Genomic DNA, 25,206 nt, shown 5'->3' with positions numbered 1-25,206 from the left:
ATTGTTTCCTGCTTGATTTAAAACTTGTTAGTAAAGCTTTAAAAATCTTGTGTTATTTTCTGACAGGTGCCTTTTGGATTGACCACCGTGCTAGGGAAGAAATGCCTTGTTAGCCACAGCAACGTCAAAATCAAAATTCGCACTTCTTTCTTGTTCTGTAGGTCTTTCTTGGTATATTCCTGCTGTGGCCCATATCTCAGTCAATCCTAGACTATCTTTCACATCGGTTTCTCACTGGAGGAGAAATCAAGTGATACCACTCATGTAACTGGTTTATGCTGTGCACTCTAGCCACTGAACAGACCCTAGCAAAAAGGGTGGCCACCTCTAAGAAAAAAAAAAAAAAAAAAACACTCAGCCTCTCTCTAGCATTGACCTAGGCAAAGAGTAAACATTTGCTGCTTGCAGTAGCTTCCTGAAAGAGGATCATCATCATCTCCCTAACATCAAGGGAGTATTTTTTTCATACACTGTATTCAGCTCACACGCTATGAAAGGTAATTGATAAGGTTATAATGTGACTTCAGCAGGTGCCTCTTTCATTTACATTAGCATGCTGAATGTGCTTAACAGCAATGCATACCGTTACTGTCTCCTGAACTGATAAACTTCAATAAAGTTATTCAGCTGAAAAAAATTGAGTCATATTTCCGATACTTTGTGGGTTTCTGAATTTTCCCTTCAGTTCAGCTGTCACCGAACTCCTCCACTAGTGGTTCTGCTCACATCAGCAGAACAATTCAAAGAGTAAAGAAAAACAATCAAAACACTGAAGGAAGGACAAATAAGGACCTAAATGTGTTCCTTATTTCTTACGGCTCATCAGCAAGACATCCAGGAGCTCTATAGAAGAACTCTAAATGCCACCTCCAAATTCCCTTTGCGCTTTTCTGACCTGTAGCCTCAGAATTATGCATGAAAAGGAAGGGAACGGCATGTACTTACTCCAATGCATTTGCACACTTCAAGTAAGACGTTCCCTTGCGGTGGTGTTTTCCTGTACAGTCTACTTCCAGCAATGAACACAACTGAAAAATATTATAATCCATATGGGAATTCATGTGACTAAGGACTTAATCCTGTATTGGTTCCTGTGGAGGACTATCCATCCCCCATGCAGTATTCAACAGAAATCCTCTCCCCTGGGGCTTACAGGGTGGTTCTTTCATCAAGCAGAATAAACATGCAGGAATCCATTTATGCCTTCAGATGGCCCAAGAAGTCACTGTCATCTTGTTTCAGAATAGATCATGCAAAGAGGCATCTCCACATCTGATTCGCACTGGGAATTAACGCGTTGAAAATACGCCTTTATCCTTGCTTTTTGTAGGCTAAAATTATTGAATAATCCACATTTAATGCATCTAATGTATTTTATCTGTGTGGTAAGCCAAGTCTGAGTCACTACAACTGTGTGAAGAGGAATCCAGATCCAACCTAGGCTCTGTATATTTGCATCTCACACAGATTTCAGTGGGAACTGTCAATCCAGCTCATGAAGGTCACTGCATCACACACTGGCATTAACAGAAATTACCTGTTTTGGCTTCCCTAAAGGGAGGTAAATTTTAAGATATTGTTTTGTCTTGTTTTTCTCCCTCAAAGCACAGAGAACACTAGAGCAAGCCTTCAAAGCTCTGTCACAGATGGGGCTATCTGATTACAGATAATTGCAGTGCAGTCAGAGGCTCTCAAATTACAAAGGCATTAATATGGAGAAGCACTGCACATGCTGAGAGTGGGCTCCATCAGGCCCAACCTCAGCACTTTAAGCTAACCCAGTCATCTAGGGTCAGTCCACAGCCAATGGAAAGAAGTAAGCATTTCTGTCCTAATGCAGGTGTCCTGGGAAACTGGGGGTGACTCACCATTTCTCTTCTCTGACCACGCAGATGACCCTTGACATCCAGTTTTGACTTGCAAAACTATCAAGAGAGGCTGCTGAAGTCCGTTTAGGTGTATCTCACTCAAAGACCCTTGTCCAAAGTCAGAGTGCATAACTACATCACCAAATTTCTAGCATCCCCCCGTACAGCAGTTAGTGCCTCCAAATGACAGTTCATTAGCTTTCTTGAAATACCTTCTGGGGATGCCACTGACTCCATTGAGAACTGAGGTTCCAGCATCAGCATTTGAGATTAGACAGTATCAACCCTCATCCAACTGTGAGAAACCGGAGAAACTCAGGAAATCTCGCTCTATGAAACTTCCACTCTGCCTCTAGACCTATCTTCGCTTTCCAGCATCACAGGGGGGCAGTCAGGACTGGAAAGGTATTTTCTCCAGTTCTACATGCTGCTCACATAGTCAAATAAACCACTTCCAAGAGCGTTTTAACGTATTACAAAAGAACACAGAGCCGCTTTGCCAGGCAGACTGTGGAATCTGGCAGCAGGACATTAGCTGAAAACATATTTCAATTGATGCCCACACCGAAGCTGCAATATTTACATGTCCATTTTCCCCTGGGCAACCGCTACCCTGCTGGAAACATTCATCACACAATGGTGCACAGAAGAGCCTGTGCTGTCTTAAACTGATATAAACAAGCCACATGGGAAATGAGAAGCTTCTCAGGCCCATGACCATGCACTTTTTTGAAAATAATTGCTGTAACATTAGCTGTGAGCTGATGACATTGCTCCAGTGCCCTGGAAGTTTGAAGGGAAAAAGCAACATTTGAGTTCTCTGGGGGAACAACTTTTCAAATCACAGATGCTACGGTGAAATCACACAAGCTCCCAATTAAGCTAACCAGCTGAATGAGAACTCACCCCATGCTGTGCCAAACCCTCTCAAATGCAGTGTAATAAGGGGACTGCTCCCCTCAGCCCCTTGCAACTGTGAAACTAAAGCTAATGGGGTGTCCTCTGCATTGGCTCCCAAGGAATAACAGTAGGAACATGGAAACTACTAGGTATTTGACAGGGGTTGATGGAGAAACATTGGTAATACTTTAATGGGGGATAAGATTCAAGCTTTAGGAAATAGGGTGATTACAGCTGCTTCCTGACACTTGGACAATAAGGGCTTATTATTGCAATATAATAATAAGCTGTCACTGTAATTGTGGGTATGAACTCAGAGGGCTCAGAACAAAGCAATGTTGCATTCAGCTTCCTCTTTTGGGATTTCTATGTGGCAAAAAAAATCTGAAGCAAACATTTGAGCCATTAAAGATGGTCCCAAGCTACAAGGAGCACGTGGAGATGTTAAAAGTGGCACGCTAACCTTCTCTCTTGTAAGTTGGGGGACTTTGAGGACTGCTCAAATTGCAGCTCAAAGGCCAAACCTGTTCATAGGCAAAGCTGCAAACTACCAGGAGAATAACTTTGGTGTTCCCCCCCCCCCCACCACCAACTCTTTGTTCTGTAGCACAAGGCGATTATATATCACGAAACACTAACCAGACAACTCCCTCACCTGTGTCATGATACAGGATTGCAGGATGGCCACAGCCATTTGTTGTCCTGAATTATCTTATTACAACATTAGACTTTGACAACGGTGGAAGAGAGACTTGAGAGAGACAAGACTAACACTACCACCGTGGCCTGCGCTGGAGAAACACTTTAGGCCAGGTGGCAATGGATTACTCTAGGTTAATAGTTCTAAAACTTCGGGATTGTTGGATGACCTTGAAACCTTGAGTTTCCCATCACAGTATCCATCCAGAGCTGGTGAACTTGTGCATTTTCTCACCTATTCATGCACTCCAAAATGGTTAACTACTATTCTAAGCACTATAGTTTCCACTCACCAAGGGCTAACACCATCAGCGCCGCTGGGACGCCAAAAGCCAGTGCGTAACAATCCTCTCCAAAACATTTCACATCCCCTAAAAAGAAGGCAGAAATAAAAGCATCTCATTACAGTCAGACTTATGTTATCTGGGCCTTTGATTTACTTCCTCTAAATCAGTTGCTTCCGCTGGCTTTAAACCTTCTTTGCTGGTGCTTGACACTGTGAATTGAATCTCCTTGAAACAGTTGTCCTCCCTTGACGGAGTCAATTTGGAAGCATGGTTAGTGTCTGCCAGCAACAGCAGTTGATAATAGAATATTGATGAGAATGGTAGACAGGAAGAGGGGAGGAGCAGACAAATAGCTAGAAATAAGTGGTGGGAACTGTAAATGGGCCAAAAAAAAGAAGCTGAAAAACAAAAACCCCAACCTTTTTACCTGGTTCCTAAGAACTGTCCTACCTGGTTAACTAAGAACTTGGAACCATTCTGTATTTGACTAATCTAAATAACCAGCACAGTATTTCCGCACTATCTGTGCCAGATGCATAAGTTGTTGAGCTAAAATCCTGAACCTGTTTTCATAACAACTCATATTGGACAAAGCGAAGCCAGTATCCCTCCCTACTCCAAAGTGAGGGAGAGTCAGCATTAGACTTAACACTCCAGTTGCATCTCCAGTTTCTCCAGTTCTCTTTCTTTCCACTTTCTCAAATCTCTCTAGAACTAGCCTGTCCCAGACCTCAGAGCTTATGGCATTGTGAGCCATCAGGAAGCCAGGTTTTTAGAACGTGGCTTTGATTGATCTGAGCTATGTGGTTAACTGTGGGAGCTCTGAAACCCCGTGCCTCTTGGCCTAGCTCAGTTCTCACACTATGTGAATTTACAAATCCCAATTGCAAACAGCAATCCAGCAGTGAGGTCTGTGTCTGTGTGCCAGTGGCTACAAATTATTGCATTCTTAAATGGAGCAATAACAAATAAATGTGGCTAAAATAAGCCCACATAGTTAACAGGAAATCAACCCGTGAAACCTTCAGTTACTATTCGTTGTCCCTGAGCAGTCAGTCAGTCGCATAGCCATCTGTGTGCATAGTATTCATTTGCCCCTTTTAAGTGAAACAGCTGAAATCCAAACCCAAAGCTGGCAGCAAAATGTTATGGACACACTGAACTTTTGACATGCAATGTGAGCTAAAACTCTTGGACTTCTCCACCTAAAAATATATATATTTCACATTTGTGCCAAATGTTTATGAATAGCATTCCTTGTTTTTCCAAGAAAAGCTTTTGTGCTTTGCAGAAATCTTACTCTTTTCCCATCCACTTCACCTCATTTCCACATTGGAACTAGTTTATTGTTACACTGTATTTGCACAGATTTTGATGTCCAAAGGGGACCAGATTTTCATCTACCCGCTGATTACTTTTAGCAACAGCCCCTTCCCAACAGAGTATGGACATGGAGACATTGGCAAAAGAAAGAGCAAGAGAGATGGAGTTTGTCTTTGCCTGTATGCTTTGGCATAAATATGTGACAAGCACAATTTCCCACTGCCTTGTGAAACAAACAGCCTGTTAGAATAGCCGCTTTGAACAAAGCGAACTTCCTGGTGGCCATGGGATGCAATGAAAAAAAAAATCACTACTAAGCATGAAGGCTACCTTGTCCCTGTCCCCTTTGCCTATGGCCTGCTGCCTTCCCTCTGCCTGTGGGTCTGTATTTAGAGCGTGCCAATCCCCTTGCCTTCTAGGTGCTGCGATACAATGGAGTGCAGCAAAACTCTGGATTAAAAGGGGTTGTGCAAACTGGCTGGAATGCAAAGTAGGCCTTAAGTGGGGCATAGGCCTGTGCTTTGTCTTCAAGGCTAGTTCCTCAGGGCTGCAATCCTGCAACCAGACCCACACAGGCAAACCTGGCTAGAGGTACAGAGCCCTCCAGAAGTTAAGAGCACCCTTGCCTGAGGGAGAAGGTAGGACTCCGAACCGAGCCCTGCTAAGTCACTCAGCCTGAACACCGGCACAGAACAGCAAGGATCAATCCCCATCCAGAGGTTACCTACAGGCAAGACCAGGAAACAACCTTCCACTGGCAGGGAGGAAGATTAGATGACTGTACAGGTCTTTCCACCTTCCATATTTTTAATCTACAGTTCAGGCTAGCTTTGAAATACAGCCGGGAATATGGTTCGTGTAACTCATATGCTAGTACCCATAAATCCGTTACGCTGCTACGGCAGGATTAACAAGGCATAAATGCAATACACTGGCCACTCCAGAGATAATGTAATTTCTGTCATTTAGTTGTCATAAGCCTTACCATGCACAGCAGAGTAGTCAGAGGGCAGATAAATTATTGGCTTATTCTAAATAGACACTGACCTCTCAATACAGGAGTAACAAATGTAGAGATCAGACTTCCAGCATTAATGGATAAATAGAAGACGGAAAAAAACTTGCTTCTCTCCGAGGTCTAAAACAAGAGAAGACAATATCAATGTCACGGCTAACGCACAGCATTGGGCTTGCAAATTGATCAATTCTCTTGTTAGGAATGCTGAGTAAATATTGACACGCAGTGCATAAAATGTTAAGCAAACAAGCTGGTGTTCAGGTGATGGTAAATGCTCACACAAATCAGCTCACGTTACTTGAGAAGCGCTTCAGGGCTTTTTGGCACTTCAGAGGAAAAGCCACTGCTTTGAGAGCACAGTGAAACTGGAAGGGGGAAGAGCATTTACTTATTCAGAACAAGTAGCATGATTCAGATTCTCTGTCACCTAATTCAATCCAATTTGGCACGGCTTGACAAGCCCATCATTTGTTCCCATGTCTAAGCTCTTTTTTTCCCCCCCTCTTCTCCTCAGTGTAGAAATAGAAAAAGAAACCTGTTTATTTGGAGGAGCTGGTACTGATGGCATAGATGAGAGAGCGACAGCAATCAAGAGAAGGACCTGTCAGGTGAGAGATTACCAAGCTGAGGCCAGCCAATCTCAAATTAATAGGGTAAATTTAATCTATTGGGACAAATCAAGGACCTCATGGAGGGACTAACTCTTTCTCTAAGAGTTCAGAATTCAACCATTGCCGTAACAAATTACGATTCATAAAGACAAAGGATTTCTGCTGATCTCCTTTCCTGCTGCATAATGCATAATTTTGTAAGAATCAAGGACTTCTATGCTAAGCCTGGTCCTCTTAGCCGGAGTGATGTGTGAGGGCATTCTACTGAAAGCCATCTCTCCTTGTTTACAGGATTTCTTTGGGACATGCACACACACACAGCTAAACCCCATCCCTGTGCCTGGGCATGCCAGGGAAGTGGCTAAAGAGGAGACGGCTACCTGACCTACACCATGCTCATCTGCATCACCAGCTATTCCCATAGCTGGGCATCCGAGTTGGTGAAATCAGCATTTAAGGACAGCCCAAGCCCAGGCACATCTAGGCTCAGCTCCCAGCTGTCCCCAGGGCATCTTATGATAGTGGGCAAATCACCTGGGACATGGCTCAGCACTAGGCAGAGAGCTCCTTAGGGCACCTCGAGCCACATCTCTCTGACCTGATCATTTGAATGTGAAGCTTTAACTCAGCTCACTGTAAGGAAGTTCTCCAGGAGCCTAGTTTGTCTCTTCTAAAACATGTCCTGCTCCCTTCTGCTCCCTGAGACGTCAATAATTACAGGGCTGGAACACAAGAATAAGCGTGGAGAATTGCAGACAGCTTTAAGGAAAGGAAGCTTTAAGGAAGGAAGCCAAGGATCTCAACCTTGGACCTAAACTTCCCACAACTGAAAGCGTGGCCAATGGGAAATATTGCTACCTGCTATGGCAGGAAACCTCTTATCACAGCAGAGAATTACTACAAGGGAAGGGGGGCAAGCAGGAGCTTGCTGGAAGGGCTTTTCTTATGCCCCCTTGGGATATGGGTGCTGGGACAGTGAGCCTTGGAGAGCTCCCATCACCTCCCACTGCCACCAGCCAAGGAATGCTGGATGTCCCTGTGCTTGGGTGAAGGACTTTTTTGTCTGTCCAAGCAGAGCAACAAAGACCCATCAGCTTGGGCTCCTGGACCTTACAAAAGTTTATTACCTAGTCAACCCCAGATGAACTAATCCATACATTACTTGTAAATAATTCATCTGGATTAAAGGACTAGTAAGAGCCTTTATTTCATAATAGTTATCTCTGGCTTGTTGCCATGGCTAACAGTCAACAGCACTGTGCTTTTATTATCTCCAAAACTCCATTTCTGCCCCTACTGATTTTTTTTGACTATCTGGTATTTTCCATTGCTACACTAGGCTAATAGAAGTATACTTTATTCTCCCTTTGTGACTAGCTATTTGCCTTCATAAAGAAATCTGAAGAAATGACTAGCCTCAGCAATCTCCCCCGATCCTGGTGTAGCATTGCCATGACTTGACAGAGATGGTGTGGAACAGTCCCCAATCCTGCCATCTTCTAGCCACATTTCCAGCCCATATCTACAGCCCTTCATATCAGAGCAACTCTGAATTTCCATAAGCTGAACAGGACTCAAGCACACAGCTCTCAGCATGATAAAGTCTAGAGCAACAGTTACCAAAAGCAACGGGTCGGTAAAATAAGAGGATAGTGAGGCATAAAGAATTTGGGGCAGCTTATTTCACACATTTACAGACTTCAGTTATGGGGAAAAAATGGTTAGAGAAGCAGAAGTGAATACAAAAATAATAATCTAGCAGTGTGCAAGTTGCACTAACCGGGAAAAAAAGAATTCCCCCTTTGCTTTCTTAATCTTTGGAGCAGACGTACATTAGTAACATGATTTGGATTAGCTAATTTGAGAAAAGGTACCATACATGATAATCCTGATCTCCATGGCAACAGGAAAATAAAGAAACAAAGAGAAAGTGCTATTTAGTACCTTAAAAACCATATCATATTGTTTGAAAGCAGCTTTGGTCCTTAATTAATATGCACAGCAGCCTGTGCATTTATATAACATATTGTAAATACGATTTTGTTCAGGCATTTTTAGCCTGGACTGCTAATCCTATAGACAAAGATGCTTAGAAATCTCCTGCAGATAAGTTCATTTTCCCTATCTGACCTCCTGCTGAACCAGTGGTCTCTACCACTGTTTGCAGTAGTACTGTTCTCAAAGCGGCAGCTCCAAGGATATTACATTCATAAAGTATTTAAAAAAACAGACTGCGGTGTGCACTTACCTCAAACCTAAATTTGTCTCTATGTGGGAACATGCAAGGCCATTTTTATATTTTATATATTGTATATATTTGTGTGTATATACACACACACACTCACACAAATATATATTGCAATTTTTTATATATAAAGTATTGTGTTTTATATAAAAATATATGTAAGCTTTATATCTATTTATATATAAATATTTGTTCAGAACTACCATATCCCTGGTTTCCAGATGGAACAAGTGAGCCTTGTGCACTTAGCGGCTCAGATGAAGTTTACTGGTGTCCTGCAAACTGAGGAAGAATTAAATTCTTCATTTCACTGGGAGTGGAGTAAGTTATGATGATTTCAAGTATGACAAGATATGAAAAACATGATGACTCCCTCCCCAAACAACTCTGGAGGGAAGAAATGTTTTGGTTGGGCCCAAAAGTTTCACTCTTTACAAAATCAAAATTTCTCGTTCCAATTTTGAAGACTTAAGTTTCCTATCACATAGCATAAAATCTTTTCTTTTTTTTCTTGAAAGGCAAAGTCATTTCCAAAGGATACAATATAAACTTTCTTCTCTAAAAAGAACGGAGTAGAACACTGTCCTTACCAGCAGCCTTTTAACAATTTTCTTTTTCTAAATCAGTTTTTCAAGAAGGCAACACACAGGTGAATATTTGAGCCTTAGCATTTGATAAATTTGTTGGACAGGTGTAGTCTGAATACTGGAGAATGGGCACAGACCCATAAAACTGTAGGTAATTCAGTTTTTCCCCTGTAACTCAGCTGTGGTGGTAAGTCTGGGATAATAATACTTATGTGCCTGACTGGGGTGCTGAGATTCATTAGCTGAAGTCTACAAAACACTCTGAAGATAAGTGGTACACATTATCATATTGTAATTAACTGGTAATTGAAAGATGCTGGATATTAATCATTAATCATTAATATTCATAAAAGTAATACTTCTGAAAAGGCTGCTGTAACACCTGTGGCAATCCTTTTGAGACAGCTATTGGTGCTGCCAGAAGGGATGCCCATGTGTCAGAATGCACCGGGCATATTCCTGGAGCACTGAGCAGCATTGTATGGCGGCCTGCTCTCGGTCAGGGTTGTGCCAGCTGAGGAGACTGGTGACCATCAGCTGATTGCTGCTCTTGCTGCTGCAGTATCCTTTAATGCACCGGCTGGTCACGCCTGCACAAGGGTCTGCTTGGAATAAGTGGCTATCAAACGTCACAGCTTTGTTTCTGCTTAGCATTCCTTAGTAACCAGCTGCACGGCTTCAGTATCACACAGTTCAGGGGTGGAAAGCATAAATCTTCTCCAAATTTTAAAACAAGCATTATCATCTATATTATTCATCTTTTAAATGCTGATTATATACTGGGGCTTTGCAAAAGAAATACCAGTACCTGGCTCCCAACCCCACAAGCCATCCCTTGTCCAAGCTAGGACCAATCCTACCAGTGCCTGTCCTGATGGACGAATAGTCTTAATGTGCTTCTTCAATGCCTCCATTGTTGGGAACTGCCCACAGCCCCAGTCTAGTCCAGTACTTGTCTGGACCTGCTGTTGCAAAGCTTTTCCTGCTGTCTATCCTAAATCATCTTTCTTGAATTTAGGCCTACTCATCACAGACTGGAACACTTATCCCTTCCTTGCAGTGGCTTCTTGCATATTTGAAGACCTATGCCATGCATTGAAATTGCTGATTTGAAAATTATCAATTGAGAAAACCGAAATTTTTATCTGTGTATTAGGTCAACATAAACCTAAGCATCTAATTTCAGGTCAATTTGTTTCCTTCTCTGAGGTGCAATAGTACCTCCTGACCCCTCTCATTCCCTAAGCACCACCTCATCCTTGGGTGAACCCCTGTGCCGCATAATGGGAGTTCTGAGATTCGTGTCTTACAGGACACGAAGGTCAGGTGGAGGCCAAGCGCTTATGATGGAGAACGAGAACATGAAGCATCTGGACTACAATTCACCAGATGCACTACAAATAAAGCTAAAAAAACATTTTGCCAAGCGCAAATTGCAATTCTTCAGAACCTTCTATTCTGTGAAAACGACATATTTCAACTCTTTGGCTACATTTGGTACTGAACTAAATATGAAATGCTGGAATTTCCTACAGCTTTCTGAACGACATTTAAGATATAGACTATTACTGCTCACTGTTTTGAGGGAAACTTTCCAAGAGAGCATAGAGACTGACAATAAAGTTTCATCTTTCATTCACTGTATTGTGTTGCAGTGTATTATCACCCCTGTTAAGCTTGCTCAGAAGTGGCTACCTTTCCATGGTATGCGCTACAGGATCTTCCAAAAACTTTAATGCCCAATTGGAATTTAGATTATTTAATGCAATTATGACCTATCTATCCCAATGTCATCTCTGTCCTGTTGTCACCTTCCTTTCCTGAGCCATCCTGATTCCCTCAAGTCTCGTGCAAACCGTCCTGCAAAGCAGCCTATCTATGTTTTCATAGCAAACTGCCCTTCTTCTATTAGAACAGGGTTCAATCACAAATATCCTCAATAAGAGTAACCAGACACTGCAGATTTTAGGAAAGAAAAGAAATCTTACGTGTTCCTCTTCAAACTGGTCCCCACCAAATGCAGAGACGCAGGGCTTGATACCTCCTGTTCCAAGGGCGATCAAAAACAGACCAATCATAGACAGGATCCTTCATGTAAGAACAAAAATATCACCATTGTAGAACCTTTTCAGCACTTGGGAGAGCGTTTTAGTGTTACTCAACCACAATTTCTGCAGTATCACTCTCTTTTGCACACGGACAGTGATGACAAGCAAGCTAGGCGTGAAAAACAATTTCTGTATTTGGTACCAGTCAATTAACAAAACAGTTTTTCCTCAGTCTCTCACTGCTCTGAGGTCCTATCAGACATAACTGATCAAACATCTGAGAGATTATTTTTGACTCATAAGAAAGCAAGAGATTGTAGAGATCAACTGGGAAAATAAGGGGAAAAAAAAGGCTTTGCCTATAGTAAAGTGTAAGTAAAGACAGGAGGATTGCATTAGCAGCATTTTGGGGTGCTTTCCACCTCCCAGTGCTCCTCAAAATCACATTCTTGGCCCTACACTATTTATCTTGGGAGGAGGAGTGTCAGGATTGGCCAGCCCTGGGACATCAGGAAGCTATTCTGTAAATTAGATGTGCTCCTGCCCGTGTATTCACATTTTCAGAGCTGTGGCCACACAGGCCAAAACAGTTTAGTGGTTTCAGAGATGCCAACTGGGGAACCAACCCTGACAATCCTAACAGTTATGAGTCTAGAGGGCAAGAAGGGTTGTAGTCTGGAAAGACAGATCCGTGACAGAGGAACGATCAGGTTGCATCTTCTATGGTTTTTTTGTGTTCCCATGCATAAAGAGTTGCTGAGATGGGGAGCAATGCCAATGAGAAAATGAGGGAGGATTTGGGATGGGCTGGGACAGAGCCTGCTACAGGCAGCTGGGATGGAACTCTAGTGACATGATGTAACAGAGAGGGCAATCAGATACCCCTTTCTCAAAGGGTTCAAAGTCTCTGTGGTGGTTTCCAACTCCCGCTGTATTCACACACTCTAGCTTCCAGCTTCCCCCTTCTGCTCTTTCCCAGACATCCCAAACTCTTCCCTGATAAAAGCAACTTATGCAGAGCCCCCAAACTGCTCACTCGATGGTGGTGAAACAACTGACGGTACTGGATAAACCAACTACCATTGCAACAACATTGCAGCTTCAACAGCTACTTACACATGAACAACCTGGTTCCCTAGGGATGGAATTGCACCGACTGACTTTATCAGATGGCCAATCACATACACAACGGAGAGGTAGATGATCGTCCTGTGAGGAGAGTAAATAGCAGTGACCGAAGGCACTAGGTGATGTATGATCGGGAAACAGAGTGTGCCTGTTTCCCCTGATATGGCATGTCTACTTGGCAGATGCACAAGGAACTGGTTAGTCCATATGCCTGATACCGCATACAGCTATAACTCTTATGTCAACACTGAATGCACTGGAAGAAAGAGATAGGTTCACATGAAGAAGGAGGGATAGCCTCTGCTTTCTTCACCAAGGTTGCTGGGCAGAATAAACTACCAATGTTCCAGTACATCAGGCACAGAAGGCTGTGAATAGAAGGCTACTATTCAGATCCAACTTCATTTCCAGATTACTAATAACTGGTATTTTCTAGCATGTGCCTAAACAAATTCTTAGTTTGGAAGGTATCTATACGAACTGTGGCCCACACTTGACCAATACATCCAAATCAGGAGGGTGGTTTCCCTGCTGTGAGACTGTTTCAGATCTCAAGCGTCTCTGAAGAATTATTGAGCTCATCTATCTGCCTCCCTTATCTTGGCGAGGGAGAAAAGGAAATCTGATTAGGGAGATGAAGCTCTTGAGTGTACTCCATTCCTTCATCATCTTCAGGATTATCACATGTCTACGTATTTATGAGCAGCACAGACAAAGAGAAAATGGAAGGACTTGTTAGGGTGGAGGCACTGGATGCTTAAAAGGAGCCTTATGTGCTATTGGGCACAAAAGCAGCCCTGAATGCATGGAAACCCTGGCTGGAACAGCTAATTCAGAGCCACACGGGAACACTCCTAAAAACCCTGTCCTTAATATTAGGAAGGCCCAGCTACTCCAGCAAAAGCTGCCACCCATTAAGCTGTAGGGACAACCTCCAGGGAAACCCTTTTTGATGCATAATGCATAGAAGTTAGCATAGGGATTTATCCTCTCACATCACCATGCTGCAAGATCAGATATCTTCAAATAGCAATAAACATGGCTATGAGAACTTGAATAATGGAGTTGTTAAAAAACCCCCACTGTTACTTTTGCATTCAAAGGGACAAGAGAATGACTGAAATTAAGCACAAAGTGCAAGGGAAAAAAGAACATAAGTAACCCCTAGGAACTTCCTGCGGGAGAGAGGTATCCCAGCTTGTTTTTTCACGTGGAGACTTGTGTTGCCAGATGTGCTTAGTACTAGAGAAACAGATCCAGCTGCACTTCTTCACTGCAATAGCAAGACTCCGCAGGCAGTGAACAGACACAGCAAAGGGAAGCAAGTCCTTAACCCAGTTGCTCACTATGATTCCTTGGGGCAGACAACGGACCCATGACTTTTCAGTGTAAGGGAGCAACCCTAATCCACTCAGGGAGAATTTACCTGTTACGTGCTGAGGGAGATGATTTGAGTGAACCCTGCTGACTTTCCCTGGGGTAAAAATGAGTGTGCTCACACATACCCTATACAGGGAAAGCATAAGTGGGGTTAGCGACATCTTCACCTGAAATTGCTAGATCCAGAAGACGACACTCTTCCTCACCTTCTTTGAGGGTGTCTCAGCAGCAGATCTTGGCAAGCTGAGGGTTAATCACCCTACATCTCAACTTCCTAAAGGGGTGTTGGGAAGGAGAGTGGAGAAAAGGTGTGCTCATGACATTTGTACAAATTATTTTGCCCCATATCAATCCTTGGATGAAAGAAGAGCTCAGAACAGCATGAACAAACAGATCAGCTGTTCATCCATTAACAGAGAGGAGTTGACCTTAGTAGGTGTGTCTTGCTGAACTCTGAGCCAAATGAGCCAGCCTCAGAACAAGCAGCACACTTAGTACTGCCCTCATGCAGCCTGTATGGTGCGGAGTTGTCCTTACTTACTTGTATTTCCCCAGCCATGAGTCTGCCATGATGGCTCCAATGACAGGTGTGAAATAACAGAGAGCGGAAAAGGCATGGTACACAGAGGTGGAAAGATTCTCATCCCAGTGGAAGAAGCTGATGAAATACAATGTCAGGACAGCTAAAAGGAAACAAGCAAACCACATCAGATAATTAACATGCATCTCCCCAGGTAAGCAGGAAACTACACCACAGCGGCCAGAAAAAAATTAAATCAATTTGTCTGCCAGCTATAGGCACTGCTGTGGAAAGATCTGTGCTTTCAGACCAGTCCCCAGTATTCCCTGACACAGAAAGAGCTCACATGAGAGATACGAGTATTAGCCTTTCTTCGCTCATACATGTTTACATATAGCTGGAAAAGATGTTTTCTAACTTAACTTACCCTAGCCTGTATGCACACTTTCTATTTGCAAGTTACAGGCCTGTATGATTCATTTCTTAGATGCACTGATTTCACACAGCTGTGAAAGACATCAGACATAGGAAAATCAGATTCAAGACACAGAATCATAAAAAATTTGGAAGGGAGATTTGGAAGCGTCTAATCCAAACTTATCCTCAAAGCAGGGCTGGCTTCAGCGTTAAGGCACATTGCTCATGCCTGCACCCCAAAATACCAATTTAACAGAGACCTCTGAAAGATAGTAAGTTCACATACAGCACAACCCTGGGACACCAGATCAGTGTGCACAGAAACCCAAAGACAGAAAGTTCCTTCCCAGACATGGGTCACATACCTCTCATACCATAGTAGGAGAAGCGCTCACAGAACTCATTCACCACAATGAAAGCAATGCTCAGAGGGTAGTTGGAGCCACAGAGTTTCTGTGGGAGACAAACCAGAACGTATCAGCTTTGTGAAAGCTCTAACCCCAGCAACGTATCCCCATAATGCCCCAGCAGCAGAGGCGAGCGCAGTCAAAAACCCAGCCTCTCCGCTGCAATGTGAAAACCTACTGAGATGCAAAAATATCGTCAGATGCCCTTCTTCTGCACTTCACACTTAAAGCTACTGCCTGCTGCCTGGAAACTGCTGCCTCTCCTAGTACCAGATCTCACCTCAGCAGTTCGTAGACCCTAGGGTACTGCTCCCTGCTGCATCCTTCCACCTGAAGCTGCTTCTTCCCCTGGGATAACTGCCCTCAATTACACCAAAATGTATCATGGCTCACTGAGGCAGAGCATCAGCCCTGGTTGTGCTGCGTTCCCTTCCCCATTCTCACGCATGGCACCCTTTTCTTATTCCAATTCTTATTGTCACAGCTATGGATAATTCAATTTATTAATCAAAACCAAAACAAAACAGCGATGGGCTTAGCAAATCTGTTTGAGCCTGGCCACTGTATGAATGAATCCTACTTCAATCTGGGTAGAAATCTGCAGTCTCCAAGTTAAACAAGGCATTAAACAGATATGAGTCTTGGCATGATCCTGAGTGCGTCTCTTGCTACCCCCTGCGGTCTGGGCAGCAGCTGCTGAGCTTCGCTTCCTTACAACAGGGAAAGCAGCTTTTCAGAGCACCATCCAACCGCTCCCAATTAGTAGAAAAGAGAGGCTTGCCACACACTAGGTGATGGATGGGGGGTGTGACTAACAGCTGCATTTATATTTACAGTTTTAATTTTTCCAACGGCCATAGTACGGGCCAGTGAAGTGAGATGAACCCTTTACAAGCATTTCTGCTCCTGGTGTCAAAAATAATGAATTCCTGTATTTCTTCCTAGAGTCCCAAATGCAAATACAGATACCAAAATAGATGTGTTTATTCAGGTTTATTCCACCACCAAGAGACCTGAGCTTATTTGGATGCCCAAAGGAATAACAAGATTACACAAGAACCACAAAAGAGATTGGCTGTCCAAGAAAAAAAAAAAGGGGGGGAGAAAGAAAAAAGCCTTCCATAACTTACCCAACATTTCTAAACACAAACATTTTTGTTCTTTTTGTGTGTCTTTCACTATGTATGAGATGCCTTTTTATTAAGCAACCCTTGGCCTCTTTGCCTTACTTGGGTAAATATGTAATTACCCATTTTTTATTATTTACTCTGAAACCATCATGCCCAGCATATGGCTTGGAAGATAGAGTGGGCTCCCTTGGGAACAGCACTAGGGCTTCCTGCTTTTAGACAAGCCTCAAAACGGTGGTGTACACAAGCCGTAAATGCACAAACATATACACAGAGTATCTTTCTCCAATAAGTTTTTTGTTGAGAAGAACACGGAGAAGAAAAGCCATAAGAGGTAAATTAAGTTTCCTGTGGGTACTTGCAGGTATTTTTGAACTCGAAAGTAAAAACTATGCAATAGGTATATTTTTATTCTGCACTTTCACAGTCCTTGCTATTATACTCATGATATTTAATAACATTTGGCTGAAATGCTGAGTGCAACTGCTCAAACCCATAGAGCCAGGTGTTGGGAACACTGCTCCCCAAAGTCACCACCATACACTCCAACACACAAGGCCTGGTGGATTTAGCTGCAGCGGTTTAGGGTATCACGTGCCAGGCTGTGACCTGCAGTGACCGAAAACCTGGCTGTGGCCCACTTCTGCCGCCCCTTCTCTGGGACGGGCGCCCTCTGTGGAGGAGCAGGAACAGGCACAGAAAGGCAAGACAGAGGCAGTGGCTCTTCCCAGCTAACCCTGCCCACGTGCGCAAGTCTCCACCTTGAGCAATTGCTTACTAACGTGGAGCGGAGTAGGGGATTTCCAAGCACAGGAATACTTCCACTTGGCCCATTTGTCACGAGATGGCACCAGCACATGCAGAAACCCTCACGTATTCTCTCGGCTGTATCACTGACCTGCCTGTGGCCTGCCTGGGCATCCAAAAGTGGGCAGCTTTCATCCATGAGGACAGCCAGATGCAGTTTGCTCGCTTTCGCAGAAGAGGACCTTGCTCAGCAGAGCCCCCCAGCAAAAGCAAAGAGGCTAAGCCTGGATTCATGAGCACACAAGTACTCTGCTGTTCTTAGCTAGCAACGTGAGCCCGGGATCTGCGGGATTACGGAGCTCTTAAAGATACTGTGGTAGTTGATAGTCTGTGTCTTTGAAAAAAAAGAAAGGTCATTTAAATTGCCAGCTGCAGGAGACATTTGCTTTCACCTCTCCCTCTTGTTGACCAGCTGCAAACAGGATTACATTTATGTACTTCACAGGAGCTCTGGTTATCTAACAGTTAATGCCTGCACAGTACTTAAAATTGTGAGCTAAATATTGGGCTTGCTAATGACATAACTGACTGAGGGTAATAAGAGCAAGTATTACAATATTGTCCTGCAAGACAGCACATACAAAACAAGCCCTTTTCCCCCAAAGTTGAAACAGTGTATAATTTTTAGGGGTCAACCAATCAATGAGAATTAGCCTGAAAAATCTGTACAGGCATCAAACCCATAGACAAAAAACATTCAGATGAATCCGGCCAGAGGTTTAAACCTAAGGCTCTGGCACTACAGGGGGGCTCTGGTACGCACATCAGTGGCGCATCCTCAACTCCCGTCCTTTCTTCTGCTTGGCAGCATCTGGAGACTCTTCCCTGGTGAGTCTGATCAAACTAAGTAAACAGGCCAATTCCCTCCCTCCCACGTACAACATCCCCCTTACTTCAGAGAAAGTGTCCCACAAGGAAAGGGACGTTCAAGAAAAAGGCAACAATCAAAACCTTTTTTCCCAAAGACCCAGACAGCTCGTTTTTTCCCCTTTAAGCAGCCCTTTCCTGACTTAATCAAGTTAATGGAAGGATTTTTGCCTTGAGTCGTTAATGCTTATTCCAACCCTCTGCAAGAAAGGGTGTTTGTCTGTCTCTAGCCAGAGCACAGCAGAGGAAGGAACAGAGAGATCTTGCAATGTTTAGAGCAAGCTGAGCAGAAAGCAAAGAAAAGGAAACCAGCTGTTAACACTCACCGGGGATTTTTTCTGAACTGGGAAATCTCCTTTGGGGGGATCATCTCCTGCAGAAATAAAAGTGAATAAAGTTTCCTTGGATTCATTTCTCTGAAAAGTGTTCATGTCCCCTCTCGCCTTGTCTCCCACCATGCTATGTGGCTGTGGTGAGTTGACTGGGAAGGTTTCCAACCTCAGGCATGAAGTTTGATTCAGTTTGAGTTAACCCTAATTGAGCACATTTCTGCAGCCAGGGCAGAAGGGGGAGGGAGGTGCTACTATGAAAGGCGGCTGCAGACTTCAAGAAGAGTGAGGGAGCGCAGCCTAAATCATTCATGGGTTGGAGCTGCCAGTACTTTGTGGCACAGACCTGCTGTTTGCTTGGCATGCCCCCAGCTATCGTACGTGCATCAGCCCAGTTCAGAACTGTACGCTGAACAGATGTGAGCTGAATAAAAATCCCAGGTCCTAAATCTGAAGCCTGCAGATTTAGGAGCAAAGTATGCATCTCCCACCCTACGTGGCAGTGATAGGTTTATTCTGCAGGGACTGCAAGGATCTCTTTCCACTGCAAAGCCACACTTCCAGCCCAAGTTGTAACCATGTGCCAACCCCTCTGACACCAGGATGTCATGGATGCCTGCATTGTGTTAAATCATTTCTTTGCTACCCCAAGAGTGAAGTGACCCAAGATATGCTCCCACACCAAGTTCCCAGAATGACCTTGCCCCTTCCCAGAGAACAGCTTAATCTGAAGGGCACAGCTAGCATCTGAGAGCAGCCGCAACGCTCTGTTTCTTCACCCTATATCCAGAAGGCCTCCTCTGGGCTCCCTGCACGGCAAGCGCTCCCTGCGCTGGGTTGGGAGCCCTAGGATTCCCAACACAGCTATGCGGACCCAGCTTCCTGCAAGCACCCTGTTGTCCCTCCTCCCCCTGCCCTTCTCCGAGGGAAGTAGAGGAGCTCTTTACCAGTAATTCTTTCAGTGCCGGTCACAACTACAGAGCAGAAACCACAACCTTCCCATTAACCATCCTCAAGGGTTGTGGCTTTGCAGTATTCTGAGTGCAGGGCGGGGTTTTTTTCCCCCCTTATATTCAGCTTCTTTAAAAGGCAAGTGTCCAAAGAATGTTACCAAGTATTTTTCACTTCTCTTATCAGCAAAAGCACAGACCATACCCAGAATCTGCAGTTAGTACAGGAGTCTCTATAAATTCAGCACTACCTCCAGTACTGAGTCACTGCCAGTGCTTAGGCATTAGGGGAACCAGGTCTGCCGTTGACATACCAGGAAAGAAGCCTTTGCTCACATCACACATTCTTAATTTGGCTTCAGTTACTGCTAACAAGACCAGGGAAACACTTGAATAAGGGCCTGTGATGTTGCAGAGTGCCCAGAGGAAGCAGAATTGCACTCCACGTTCTCCCATGTGCTCTGGCTCTGCTTCCACTGAAGATCCCCAGTGACCATGTCTTGCTCCTGCTAAGCATGGGAGCAACAACCCAATCCTCAGATGAGACCAGGAACATCCCGTTTCCCTCTTCCTTTTTTTCCTCTACAGCTGCAGCAAAATGACAGTTTGGTACCTATTCTGCACTGCCCCAGATCCAGCTCCTTCCCTTCACCCCTCAGTGGTTTGCATGCCTATGCCCTTGCTTTTCACTTGGGTCACTTCTCAGGTATCACAAACAGCCTCCGGGGAGGGGGGCCTTGGTAAGGCCGTTTCATGACGAGAGTGACTCCAAAGCAGACCCAAGGTTGGGCACAGTGCAAGGAACAGGACTTGTGCCTGCTGGCCCTGCCTCCTGCACCCTAGGCCAGCACGTTCCCTTGAGTCCTGCAGATCTGACCCTGCATTCAACGCAGCAGAAATACTTGAGCCCTCTCATGATATCTCCTATTGTACTAAGTATCTTTAGACAACTCCCAGTAGAGAGAGGCCTGCTGCGGTCTGCCAGCATACAGGTAAGCAGTGCAAACACAGTAGCAAAGTTATTAAAGTAGTACAACAAAAGCACGACAGAAAAGGTTTCACTATCTCTCATGCCAGGCTCCCCCACTGCTGCAATGTGATGCCTTAATATTTTCAGCATCCTGCAGCTGTATCTTCTGTGTGTGTACACAGCTCTGCGTCTCACATAAGCTAAACGATTTACTTAATACCAGTACAAAAAAAATGTATCAGTCAGCAGGATTAGCATACTACTTATCAAATACACTGCAGAGATGTTTACGTCGTTGGCCATCAGAAGATTTCTCAGACGGAAAGGGGGAAGGGATTCAAATGGACGGTAATAAAGGGTAACTCATGGCAAACAGTGAGAACAAGCTAAGGAGAATAAATCTGCAAGCAGCTCAGACACAAATGAATTCTGAACAAGGCTCGATAGAAAGAGACTTGTGTGGCTGGGCTGAAAATCAGGAAGGAATTGTACCACAAACGGAAATAAGGTGGCACTTCCGAAGATAAGTATAAACAAACAGATCAAGCATGGAACAGTAGAAGCTGAAAAGCTAAAGCAAAAAAATGAATTACAGCTAGCACAAAAGCAATGAGAAAAGGTGTTAGATATACTGTCAACACTGGAGAAAAATGAAGGAAAATGAAAGTCTTATTTGAACTAGAAAAACGAGCAAACAAAAGCTCATCCACAGAGGTCAGAAGAGTTGCATCATTTTTGTCTCAGTCTTCACAAAAAAGCTTAATTGCAACAAAATACTTAACATCATTAACGCGAACCACTAGGAACATCGGTGAGAACAAGACAAAAAACAGCCTAAAGAATATTTAGATACCTCAAAGGTGTTCAAATTCTTAAAGCTTGATGAAGTTCACCTTCAAGTACTTATTGAACCACTACCCTTGTGAAAGACAGATGGAGGATAAGCACCGCCACTGTCTTTAAAAAGGCAGTCTAGGACAACCCAGGGAACGCTAAAATCCTCAGCCCAGTTTCCATAGCTGGAAAGATACTTGATCAAATAATCCCTCTAAGTACCAAAAGGAGAATAAGGATTACAAAACAGTCATTTTGGATTGTAAAAAAAAAAATAAGCGCTGTCAAGCCAGACTTGTATTCTTCGGTGGCATGGTAAGTGGTAAAACAACTAGAGGAGCTGTGAACATGACATATCCTGACTAGAGTATCTAAGGTCTCACAAGAAAAAGATGGTCCAGGTGAAATCCCTATATAGTGGGCAACTGCGAAATCCCTCTCAGAGCAGCTATCAATAAGTTGCTGCCAGACTGGGAGGGCATGAAAAACAGATTCTCAGCATTTTCATGAGCAATGAGAACATCAGAATAAACAACACATGGCTAATGCTCGTAGCCGAAACCAGGACAGAGCAAGCGTGGGGGAGAATCGGACTAGAATTCAAAATGATGATGCTAAATAGGAAAAATAACTTAATGGCTCTGAAGCAAATAAGATGTAATTCAAAGATCATGGGCAGAACACTGCATCCACCCATTGACAGGAAAACACTACTGCCACACAAGAGAGCAGGGCTGGGTGCCCCACACACCGAACACACAGGGAAAAGGTGATTCTTTGGCCAAAAAAAAGATGCACTAGCATGGATGCCCACTGGAACTAGAGACACCGAACACTGTGTCCAGGATTTGGCGCCAGGCTTTAAGACATCAAACAGTCCAGAGGAGAGTGACAAGAAAGAGGAGAAGTTTAGAAAACTTGGGCAAAGACAATGACTTGGAGACTTGTATTTGTACTGGCCTAAAAAAGAGAAAACAAGGAGAAATACAGTGGTAACTGTATTAAACATAACCCAAGGTTGTTCAGATAAGAGACCAACTATTCTCCATTTTCACTGGGGATAAGATAAGAAAAGTAACTGATTTAATTTTCAGTAAAGAAGATTTGGGGCCTCTTTGGCCAAATTCCCTTTCTGCAAGGACAGGTGAGGACTGGAACAGAGGCTGTTGGGCTCGAGCTGCGCTGTGTGGGGAATCCCTGATATCTGTTAAGAACATGTCAGGGACAGGCTAAATACATTGGATTGGCTCTTGTCCCAGAGCAGACAGATGGATGAGGTGCCCTTCTGAAGTTTTCCCTTCTGAATTTCTATGAAAATCATGTGCTAAACTTAAACTGGTAAATGTTAGAGCAAGGACTGTTCCCTTTAAGATTTCCTCCTTTCCAGGTTGTCTTTTTCACAAGTGGGGAATCTGCATGATGATTCATGCTTAGATGTAATATTCAGCTACCAGATGTCCTGCATAGCCAGAAGTCCCCATGAATACATCATTCTATGACTTTCGGTTCATCACTGAAATCTTTTCCAGATCCCCAAATCCACAGGAAAACAACCTGCATTCTCCCTTTGCATTCACAGTTTCTCGCTGCTTCCTGCTGCAGTACTGTACACATTAATCTGTTTATAGTCATTTGATCTGTTCATTTATACCTGTCATCATTTTGTAGTACAATTCCTTCCTGACTTTCAGCTCAGCCACACTGGTCTCTTTCTACCGAGTCTGATTTTGAATTCACATACACTGGCCATACTTTTATAGTACTTTTACCATATCTTTGTTTCTCTCCTCTTCTCTTTCTCTCTTTCGAAGATAAGGGTATAAAAAGCCAGATAAATGTTTGCCAGCAACACTTTAGGCTTAATGGCCTGGCCCTGGGTGGACAATGTAACCTCTCCAAGTCTCTTCTGGCTTATTTTCTTCAGTTGTTTGATTACATGAAAGAACATGCCCTAACCGATTTAGGCAGACCAAGACCAGTTTCCATTGTCTGCAGACTTGTCTCAAAGATCAAAGTAATTTAACAAAACTACATATCAAATCACTTGAACAACCAGGAAAAGTCTTCAGTCCTGCATCTTTGCTCCATCCATTACCAATAGCCCTTACAGACTCAAACTTGTAAAGGTATTTACATTAACCTAAAGTGCCTAAATCTGTAAGGGGACGCTAGTCAACCTGTAACAATCGAGAGAAACTTCTTGTCCCTTCCAGTGCCTTTTTACCTTCAGTTTCTTCTATGATTAGAAAGAAAAGGTCTAAAAAATAAAAATAAAAAAAAATTCTCTCACCAGCTTGGGTTTCCTTTGCAGCTTGCAGCATGCCATCCTTCTCTGCCATGCCTGCTGTTCCCTGCGCACTGGGCGACCCTCAGCTCTGTTGTACCTGAAGATGAACCTCGTTGAGCAATCTTGGCTTTCTCTCACCCGTTGTTAATGTTTCACTTCACAGCAGCAATCCTTTGGTCACCAATTAAAATAGTTAAACTTTCATTTAGTTTTGATCTCGAAGTCCCACTGGAGTCATCTCCACTCAGCTCCAAAACACAGAGAAGCCACTTTCCTCCTTAAATACTGCCTCGCACTAAGGCTGTGCTGCATCTTTTATGGATATTCTCAAGCAATTGCTTTGCATTGTAGCTACAGCGTATTTCAATAAAATTACTATTTCTGAATGATAACAAGCATCGGACCTGTGATCTACAGCTGGCCATAAACCCAGACGGACTTGAAGTTGTACACCAGCTTTAGAGCTGGCCTTAGCTATGTGCATTTGATAGTAGTTAAGGCTGTGAGAAGAAACAAGATTTTAGGACCTTTTCACAGACTGGCTTCAATTCCAGGTTCTTCCCGTGTCACGCAGGAATGCAGACACTACATTGACATGCCATTCTCCCAGACCCTTTTCACCTTAAAGCCATCAGCTGCCTGAAGGACCATCAACATTTTTTCTGCCCTGCTTCTGTTGCTTATTCCTTTCTGGTTCCCCCCTCCTGTCATTGCCTCCAAACTGTTGTGACTTCCTTTCAGAGAGGCTGCAAGGCATCTGCTCCATAAAAGGAAGCCCAGACACATTCTGCAGATAGAGCAACAGCTTCATGTGAAACTGTGCATTCAGCAGTGGAGCAAAATGGGGTCTCAGTCACCACACGTCAAGAAGCCATCTCCATCTTCCTCCCACCCTCCACTGTGCCAGAATCCCCATCCCGCCTACTTCATGGCCCAATATCTCTCATTATCTCCTCAATACACAAAGTACACTTGAAGTAACAAACAGATATGCAGTTCCCAATGAATTCAGCTATTAGCTGAACTAAAGTTGACCCAGGGGAACTGGGCAGATGGACTAGAAAGATGTATTAAGGAAATATGAAGAGACATGTGAGCTTTATGGTGAAAAGATACATGTAGCAATAGTGAGTGGTCTAAGCTGATCTCAGACCACATTCCAAAATGAAGTGAGGAACACACTCCTACAGGTGGTGAGTCATTTGACAGCAACAAAGGATGCACTGGCAGAAGTGAATAGAAGAACAACACAGAAAACTCATAAAAAGAAGATGGTAAATTGTAAAGCGGCTTGAGAAAAGAGCACTGAAGCAAAACTGAGACTTTAATTATAGCTACAAAAGAGCAGGCTATTCTCACAAGATATAATAAAGTAAAGATAGACTGAGAGAAGGATTAAAATCCAGAATGTAGGATGCACGGTCAGGATGCACAGTATTAGTCATATTATAAGCAGATGTACCACAGATAAGTGCAAAGTACAGCACAGCAAAGCTAGCAGCATTAGACACTGGGCAAGCACTGTGAAAAGAGAGCCGGAAAGAAGTAGGAGCACTATAGGCTAGACAATGCAGTAAAGAAGAAAAGCTAGAGG

At 43.7% G+C, this 25,206-nt stretch overlaps 1 protein-coding gene across 8 annotated transcripts in view; it reads right to left on the bottom strand.

The window, feature by feature from the left end:
- Positions 1 to 25,206, bottom strand: part of SLC15A2 (solute carrier family 15 member 2) — a 93,548-nt gene that overhangs the window by 41,210 nt on the left and 27,132 nt on the right. For 3 of the 8 annotated variants that reach the window (XR_011141953.1, XM_068949040.1, XM_068949039.1), the window contains 8 exons: positions 18,569 to 18,615; positions 15,397 to 15,484; positions 14,636 to 14,777; positions 12,703 to 12,795; positions 11,527 to 11,626; positions 6,125 to 6,215; positions 3,761 to 3,838; positions 946 to 1,028 (listed from right to left, as the gene is read on the bottom strand). Coding sequence is in view for 4 of the 8 variants with exons in the window: in XM_068949040.1 (XP_068805141.1) it covers positions 946 to 1,028; positions 3,761 to 3,838; positions 6,125 to 6,215; positions 11,527 to 11,626; positions 12,703 to 12,795; positions 14,636 to 14,777; positions 15,397 to 15,484; positions 18,569 to 18,615 (722 nt within the window). In the remaining 4 variants the exon portion in view is untranslated. Of the gene's footprint in view, positions 1 to 945; positions 1,029 to 3,760; positions 3,839 to 6,124; positions 6,216 to 11,526; positions 11,627 to 12,702; positions 12,796 to 14,300; positions 14,318 to 14,635; positions 14,778 to 15,396; positions 15,485 to 17,466; positions 17,710 to 18,568; positions 18,616 to 18,697; positions 18,796 to 19,350; positions 19,440 to 19,518; positions 19,615 to 25,206 lie in introns of those variants that run through there. The other 5 variants (XR_011141954.1, XM_068949042.1, XR_011141955.1 and 2 more) reach the window with 5 other exon arrangements.

The sequence above is a fragment of the Struthio camelus genome, chromosome 6 (assembly GCF_040807025.1).
Source record: "Struthio camelus isolate bStrCam1 chromosome 6, bStrCam1.hap1, whole genome shotgun sequence".
NCBI lineage: Eukaryota > Metazoa > Chordata > Aves > Struthioniformes > Struthionidae > Struthio > Struthio camelus.
Note: the sequence above shows the minus strand (reverse complement) of the source record. Positions and strands in the feature narration are given on the sequence as shown.